The sequence below is a fragment of the Trachurus japonicus genome, chromosome 17 (genome assembly GCF_045865225.1).
Source record: "Trachurus japonicus isolate A0001 chromosome 17, Traja_1.0".
NCBI lineage: Eukaryota > Metazoa > Chordata > Actinopteri > Carangiformes > Carangidae > Trachurus > Trachurus japonicus.
In genome coordinates this window covers 37,924,654-37,933,402 of record NC_140923.1, presented here as the reverse complement: position 1 = coordinate 37,933,402, position 8,749 = coordinate 37,924,654, and the positions used below count along the sequence as shown (strand labels likewise).

Here is an 8,749-nt window from a genome sequence, read left to right as displayed (position 1 = left end):
GTTTGTGTGCACTATGACGCATGTATGTGTATGTGAGAGAGAGAGAGAGAGCTCCCATGCTGCCTTGGACTGGGCTTCCATGGGACACTTTGCTCATTAGAGGAGAGACGGGGTGACTTGAGTGACTCCGCGTCGGCTCCCTGCTCAACTTGATCACAAGGCCGGTCCCGCTGAATGAGAGAGAGAGGCGAGTGTGTCGGCTGGATAAGACAGCATGATGCACCTGGGCGTAAGTGTGTGTGCATGTGTGTGTGTAAGGAAAGATACAAACGGGAGGACAATAAGGAAATGTAGACTATAATAAAGATTAAAAGCATTAGCTATCCATCTCTCCCTAACAGATTAATACAAAACTAGTATAAAAAAGTAAATTTTAAATATGGAAACTTAAAATTGCTTCCATTCTGGCAAATATTGTATTTTTTTTTTTACAGCCTTATTGCAGATTAGTGTGTAAAGCAAAATTCTGGCAGGAAGCAAAAAGTCATCGTTATCATTGGCCAGAAAATCACAGTATGTCAGACTTAAAAATCAAAATGTCAAGCATTATACAAAGTCAGTCCAGATCACCGGAGAAAGAGGTACAGAGCTTTTGCCATTAGATCCTATCTGATAGTTTGTGCGTCCGTCTATGTGTGTATGTGTGCGTCTGTCAGATAAAATACTGCACATGCCCACCCAATGATCTAGAAAGCGAGTTGAGAGGGTAGCATCCAAAATGTCAACATGTACATAAATACAAACATTCCTTCCATTTTTACTGACATTAAACCGATGGGGGGAAGAAAAGTATAAACAGATTTCTTTAAAAAAGAAATATTCAGTTTGTGGGCTTATGTATGATAACCAGCAATCCAAAGTGGAGAAGGGAAACATTAACCTTTTTTAAGGAGTTGATTGTATTTTCTGATAAAGCTGGCACTGATGTGACTCCGGGCTGAAGGCGTTCGTGGGCCTTGCGATGATAAAACGCCACCTGGATTATTTGAATCCTGTAAATCACAGCTAAAAGTCAATGTGTAAAGCCAAGGTCTATGAAACTATCAGTGTGGAATAGAGAACATAGACGATATGTTACCGCATTGCCAAGTGCTACCACTTAATACCATTAATCTTGGTGCCCCCGCCCCCCATCTCTCTCCCTCCATCCCTGCGTTGGAGTGCTCAGCGTCCTCTAAAAGTATGGATCTTGACCGCAGCCATTTTCCGCGGAAGAGGGAAAGGCTAAAGAGAAAGCGCTGACCCCTCTTCTCTGCAATTTTCCCCTCATCAACTTGTGAGACTTCATTAACTTCCATGGGGTAATTTCTTCTTTCAGTGCGTTTCTGAGAGGGGGGGTGTTATGACGTTTTCTCTCCCATCCATCCATTCTCTGTTTCTATCTTTTCCCGTCTTTATCTCCCACCCTGAACCTAGAAGGCTAGTCTTTGAATTCAATACGACGCTTTGGTTTCTATTTATTTTATTATCTGTAATCAGAAAAATTACAAGAGAAGAAAGAGGGATCTAATGAAACTAATGTTGCTGTTGACCTGCAGGAGTTATTTGTTTTTCCTCTTTTCCTAATTCAAAGCAATGCAGGAAGCAGCTTCTACAGGTAACGTTTCACAGCCTTTATCCCTCAGGAGCCCAGAGTAACACACCCACTGCTGGAGCTGATCGGAGCTGGCTCGATGCACAGTTGAGGCCTCAATGAAATGTTGCATGATGGGAACTGTGAGTCAATGCTGCCCTCTTCAGGAATATTAGCGTCACTGTGCAGATCAAATGTCAATCCGATATTGTATTTGCCTCATGGATATTGTTTGCAGTTTCTCAACAAATTTTCCAAAGTGAGTGCCCATTGTTTCTTCACATTGCTCTCTATTTCTTTACTTATGTTATGAAGCCAACCTCATTCACCAATTACATTTTATTTACCATGTAATGACCTGTTTTCTTCTTCCTTGGTAGCTCAAAAGACCCTCAAGACAAATCCACGGTGGCCCTGAGCTGCAAATCACAACAGCAAATCAGAAAACACAACAACAAAAGAGAAAACACAACGACAAATTACTAAACACAACGGAAAATCAGAAAACACAAAAGCAAAAGAGAAAACACAACCGTAAATCAGAAAACAAACAAACAAATTTGCCGTTGTGTTTTCTGTTTTGTTGTTGTGTTTTCTGATTTGCTGTTGTGATTTGCACCTCAGGGCCACCGTGCAAATCCCTACCACACACCTTAACATAATATAATACCAAAAATATAGTACATGCAAAACTAGTTATTTCACTTAGCCAACATTTATTTATAAGGTAAAGACTTAACCAACGTTAGATGAAGAAGACCTGCTTCTCCTCTTGATTAACATATCAACTTTTAGATTCCTGCAAACTTACACAACACAGGTGTGACTGATCAAAGGGTTGGCATAGAGATGAACAACCTCACACACACCTACAATCAATTGTAAGTCGCCACTCAACTCAATCAATCAATCAATTTGTTTATTTTGGGCATGTCAAACACATGGCCGAAAGGGAAAGCGGGAGAAGCAAAAGCTTATCTAGTCCCGCCCCCATAAGTGTGGGAGGAAGCTGGAGACCCCAGAGTGAACACACACAGGCACGAAGAGGACATGCAACGCCACACGGAAAGACCCCAGGCCCAGGAATCAAACCCAGAAACTTCTTGCTGAGAGTGAGCAACAGTGCTAACCACCGCATCATGGTGCCACCCAGATTACAATATTAACTATTTTTACTATTAGCATTTTGTTATTCTATTATTTTCCCAATAATGCTTTTTCAGCATTCAGTCTGAAGTCAGATATATGGTGTATTATAGCATTTAGCAATTAACTAAACAACGTTTCCCTTCATTTACTTCATCATTTGATTTGAAGACAGAAAGTTTTTCAGCCCATTTGAAATACATTAGTGGCACACCAATGGGCCTATGGTCACATAATGGGAACTACTGACATAAATCAAACTGACAACATAAACTACTTAATTTAACTCATCCCATTAAGAAATTAGTACTGTTTACATAATTATATAATGCATATGTAAAGGAAAAAAGAGAAATATATCTTCTGGATGACATAAGAATTTTACTGCGATATTATATTAAAGGATCTAGGTATTTTATATTATTCTGACGTGACATCATATCTTGCAGACTTGTCTCTGACAGGTGTTTCCTTGTTGTAAATCAATAGAAAGGGCCAAATCCAGAATAACAGCCTCTGAGAGTCTTTGATTCATAATAAACAGAACAAACTGTGAGGACTTCCTGTGTCACTGAAACAATGCAGCAGGATCAGAGAAGCTGGTCTCATGTGCACTCCAGTAAGCGATGTTCATCTGTCTCTACTGATATGTAAACTTTCCTCTTTCTCTCTTTCCTCCCAGCAGCTCTACATGATACATGAAGTGCCAGGGCCATGCCTGGTGCACAGACAAATGCCAACCGCACGCTCTTTCCAAATGTCAAAACCTGACATGTCGTAGACATTCAATAACCATCCCTGCTGGACTGATCCAGAGCCAGGCTCTTCAAACAGTCTCTGACGTCTCATGATGAGAGTCGAGGGGAAATGGCTGGATTTTTATCTGCCTTTGGGTACGACATCACAGAGACACCTTCTCGTGATGTCTCCCTTTCCGTAAGCTGCCTCAAAGACGAATTTTATTACATATATATAATCCTGAAGTCCTGCTATTTATACTGCTGATGAGGACAGGAAAGAATCATGACAAACCAGTTCTACAGCACACCTGTACATAATACATCAACAGTGCACTTTTAGCCCAATAGAGCAAATAATCTTTGGAAGTTGTAGAACAAATATCTTATGCTATGCAATGTAGAGAGAGGTCACTGCTCAATATCACACATGAACAAAGGTCAAACACATTCCCTCTCTCTCTCACACACACACACCTACACACCTACACACACACAGCTGACAATTTTGGATGTTTACATTCGTTTTTTTTTTGTCCTGTTTGGTCCTGCTTGTTTTATGTCATCAGGTTTTTGTTTTGTTTTTTGGTCAGTGTGTTGTCAGTCCCTCATAATCTTGCACTGTTGTTTATGACTACTATAGCCGTGCACGTATGTGTGTGTATGCGCATATGTTCTATATGCATTTGTGTGTGAGATTGTGTGATGGTATGCATGTTTTCTTGTCTCTTGTACATGCATTGTTTTTTTGTTTCTGTCTCTGCTCTGTGAAGCACTTTGGACGACTGTCACAGGTCTTTTAGTGCTATATAAATACAATTTGTATGTCATTTCCATTAAATAAATAAAATTTAAAAAAGAAAAAAGAAGAAATGAATTGCAAAACCAGGCAGTGTTAATTCATTGGGTCCTGAGACAACAGACATAATGACTGACAGCAATGCAAACCCTTTTGTCAGCATTACAACACAGCTTTTGTTTTTACTAGATCAGAACCAGTGGTGCCAACCACTCCCCTGCTGCATCTGGAGTGAAGAATAATGAGGGATTACACAGCTCAATGTGTTTTAATGGAATTAAAACACAAGCATTGTGAAAAATAACTAGGCATGACATACTTGTCCATGAGCATTCTGATTTATTGAAGGCACATCAGTTAAAAAGAACAGGTAGTGTTGGACATATACATTCATTGTCAATTAACATTTCCATTTAGCTAATTCAATTTCATGAATCACATATTTAGGATTGGCAATTCTACAATTTCTGGACCAAAATAAATACATCAGATTGCATTTCCTGCTTAAGGCAACAATTTGGACATCCTTTTTTATTCAAAGAGAACATATGTGATTCATGCTTTTAGTGGTTCATTGCTGCCTTCATTTCAAGCACCTTGTGATTTCATTTTAATTATTAAAACCATAAATACATTTCAGATTTTATAAATAGATAGAAGATACAGATTATTATTTTCCAATAACCAGTCTCATCAGTTTAGATTCACTACTACTAGTCTACAATTCATCACATTTTACAGCAATATTAAATACCATTCAAATCACCCTAAAGGAATAAGTACCAAATTTCCAGTGTATAGCAATTGTTTGTATTGTTATTTTGTTTTTTACAAGTGGTGCATGACTGTTGAGGAGGCAGGGTTATGCCTTTGTGCCAAGGACATGTGAGTTACAGTGTTTCATATGGCTGGTTTTCTGGACATGGACTAAGGACAGCAGACCCAAAACCACGTCTCTGGAACCATCCCACACATGGAGAAACTTTGCCAGGATCTTGAACGAGTTGAGCTCTAACTCCGGCTGTCTTGACAAAAAAAAATGTCAGCCTCACGTTTTGGCCGATCTTTTTTTAGCCACTGTGGAAAAATTTTGATTTCTTCACTGCTTGAGAAATCCGGTTAACACCTTTGCAAAAAATCCTGTGGGAGTCTCTCTTTAGGTTTCACTGGTTTTGAATCCGGTGTCTCTTCTTCATCTCAGTCTTTTCTGAATCCTTCATGCAAGCAACCAAGAAATCGCGACACTTCAGAGTGTACTGTTCGGGAAAATCCCGGAAATGACCGACATGGGGACTGGAGGCAAAATCAAAAATGTCCACGGGGACGCTTTTTTGCTTCAAGGCCTCCACGAAGACCTCAATGTCCCTGTGCCTGATCACTTGGTCAGCTTTGGAGTACAGGTAGTAATGAGGCCATGTGGGCGGTCTATCCTGCACTGCATCATAGTGGTTCTTGTGAATGTATTTTGTCAGAGGGTACAGCACAATTCGCAGCAGGAAAACGGTAACCGCAAAAAGCGCCAAGAGCAGGTACCTTAATAAAGGGCTTATTTTTGGCCCTAAAGTGGCCGTAAGTGCGCGCAGGGCCCCTCTGACATTCCCACTACCTGGGGCACTGTCCACTACAGCCCCAATTACACAAAGGGAGCTGAACTGTTTCTCACTGTGCAACAACTCTACAATGTACCGGTAGAGCATGAAGCCACCATTACTGAATACATGAAAGAAAACAGGGCTGTTCTCCACCTCATAGTCATAGAGGATCTCCAGCAGCTTCAGGGCTGTGCTGCTCAGCTCCTTGTAGCCAAACGACTCTGAGATGAAGACGGTCTTCAAGGGAGCAGTGTAGCGGATGGTGACACATCCCTAAAAGTGAAGAAAGCAATGAAAAAATGAATGAAAGAGGTGGAGATGGGTTTGCATAGTTTCTGTTAACGTTTTAGTAATTGAGACTTGAGACCACATTTTCAAGGTCTTGTGTCAAATACACAATCCAACAACTCCAAAAAGCTCTGGTGGACAAGTTTTGACCTGCACACCACGCTATGAAATATTAATGTAACGTTACGAGACAGAGTTGTTTTCGAGTCAAATGTAGAGACTGCTTACCGAAAACTGCCCTCGACAGGAATCAGCGGTTTTGCATTAATTTACCTCGAGAACAACTCTGTCTCGTAACGTTCTGTTATTACCTCATGGTGTGATGAATGTGCAGGTCACAACTTGTCCACCAGAGCGTTTTGGAGTTGTTGGATTGTGTATTTGATTAGTTTGATGAAACCAAGAAGTCCCATGAGCCTCCGTAGCATGGCTCTGAGCAGCTCACGGCTCTGCTCCACCGTTCTAAAAATAGCTTGCACCGACAATTAAAGGTAACAAACCTACTGCTATAGGGATTGTGGCAATGGGCCAATTTACCAAAATGCTGAACTATCCCTTTATTCTGTTCGATCCTTATTTCATTTCAATTAAATATTGATTGATTTATATAAGAGTGAATAGAGTAATGGTCTTGGTCTTGACTCTTGTCTCGGGTTAACACTGTGATGTTATCATAGGATGCAATGGAAAGGAAATAGTAGACAAGCTTTGCTGTTTAGCTTCACCTGTTCATTGTAGATGGAGCTGTACTTGGAGAGGTGCTTGTCTTTGCAGCCAGCCCAGCCCAACAGGATCACAACCGGCTCCTTTGTCCCCTGCCAGTGTCTCTCTGAAAACAACACACACCATAAATCCAGGGCGTTAGCTGAGCTGCCACAGTTGACGAGCATATACTAAGCTAACAACCGAGTTAGCGCGGTTTCCCCACAGCTTACACACACTTTTACAATGTTAGCATGCACGCTAATCGGGGGGGGAAACTGAAGCGTGAAGGCACAGTACAATGAACTGATGCTCACCCGACGTCCCTGCATCTGGAAACACGATGTTGTAGTCTATTTCGTCGTCTGCCATGTCTGTTGTTCGCGAGGGTTATCAGTTGCTGTCGTCCGCTGGTGTCAGTGTTTGGTTCATTGGTTCTGTTGGGATAGAGGATGGATACGAACCTACAGACCCAGCAGCAGCACGGACAGGTCGGTGGACTGTCACTGTCACTACCGCCCTTCTTCTCTACCGGAGCACTTCTTCTTCTTTGTGTTGGTCAGCGGTGTCGAGTTAATGTCACATTACCGCCCCCTCGTGTCCACTGGTGGATAAGGTTTCTCTCGTTGCCATGGAAGTAATGAATTCTTAAACGATATTGGTTTAACAATCTTTAATGAGAAACAAAAGCATGTCTGTGTGTTGCTCCTTTAGTTGGAGTGTAAAGACATTTGCCACAAAATGACTTTATGTCACTCACCAGAGAATTTAGAAAATTTTACCATTTATTTAGCAGCGATATACCAGTACTTTTTACCACTTGAAAAATGTGTAGGCCTAAAAAGGACCATTGCAATGCATAGCTATATTGCAGTCTTACACCTGCCAAAAATTGATTCCAGCTGCAGCTCCTGATGTGTAATGAAAGGGGTTTTCTGCCCCAAAATGACTTTATGTAGGCCTATGTCACTCAACAGACTCACATTTTAAGGATTTGACCATAGCTACATAGGCTAGTACCCTACTTTTTACTAGCCTACTTGAAAAATGAGTGGCCTACGCAACTCCTGTTGTGTGTAATGTCACTCACCAGAGTTATATTTGGAAGATCTGACCTTAACCAGTCCTTTTTACCACTTAAAAAAAATAGTAGGCTAGTACAAGCCAAGGCCATTGCAACACATAGGTAGCCTATATTGCAGGTTTTGAGGCAAAACTGTATTCTGTGCAACACCAGGAGCTGGAATCAATTTTTGGCAGGTGTAAGACTGCAATTTATGTGTTGCAATGGCCCTTTAATCATTTTCAAGTGGTAAAAAGTGCCGAAGTATCTGTCTTTTCTTCTTTGAAAAGCGGTGATCTGCAGTTATATGCTTAATTTATTGTTCTACAACATATTGAGATCTGTAACATGATTGTTCTGTTACCCCTTCTTACTCTCACCTTTCTGTACAAAAACATAGAAAAATGATATTGAACAATTTCAGCTCACTTTCTTCTTTCTGCTTTCACAATCATTCAGACATTCAACTCTCAAATGAAGGCTGCTCTCAAATCTGTTGCCCTGTGATTAGGTTGATACATATGTTAATTGCTTCTACTTGTTTTTACTGTATGTTTATTTTTCTTATTGGCTAAAAAAAAAAACCTCTATTTAATTTTGAAAATGATAATAGTAGGAAAGAATGGATTAACCATACTGTACAGCATCAATATGAATAGAACTTATAGGGAAACTTATGATGCATCTTGTTGTGTTCTGAACCTTGATGCCTTAATGACAAATTTACACTTTATAAACAAGATGGATAAGTGATAAATGCATTTATTAGGATTTATTTTTTTCCAATTGTAAGTTGTTGGGAAACCGGAGAATTGCCGGGGAAAACCCATACGCGGCATGGTGACAACA

General features: G+C 40.5%; 1 protein-coding gene across 1 annotated transcript; it reads right to left on the bottom strand.

Annotated features, from left to right (window-relative positions):
- Positions 1-4,574: 4,574 nt before the first annotated feature.
- Positions 4,575-7,394, bottom strand: tmem53 (transmembrane protein 53). Its single transcript, XM_085806013.1, has 3 exons — positions 7,155-7,394; positions 6,861-6,964; positions 4,575-6,120 (listed from the first exon to the last, which is right to left on the bottom strand). The coding sequence occupies exons 1-3, from the start codon at positions 7,207-7,209 to the stop codon at positions 5,419-5,421; spliced, it is 861 nt and encodes a 286-aa protein (XP_085662139.1). The 5' UTR covers positions 7,210-7,394; the 3' UTR covers positions 4,575-5,418.
- Positions 7,395-8,749: the final 1,355 nt, after the last annotated feature.

Coding starts and splice junctions, on each gene's coding strand:
- tmem53 (XM_085806013.1), bottom strand. CDS start 7,209: ATGGCAGACGACGAAATAGACTACAACATCGTGTTTCCAGATGCAGGG. Junction 6,965..7,154: donor TCCAGATGCAGGGACGTCGG/GTGAGCATCAGT, acceptor TGTTGTTTTCAG/AGAGACACTGGCAGGGGACA. Junction 6,121..6,860: donor GCTCCATCTACAATGAACAG/GTGAAGCTAAAC, acceptor CTTCACTTTTAG/GGATGTGTCACCATCCGCTA.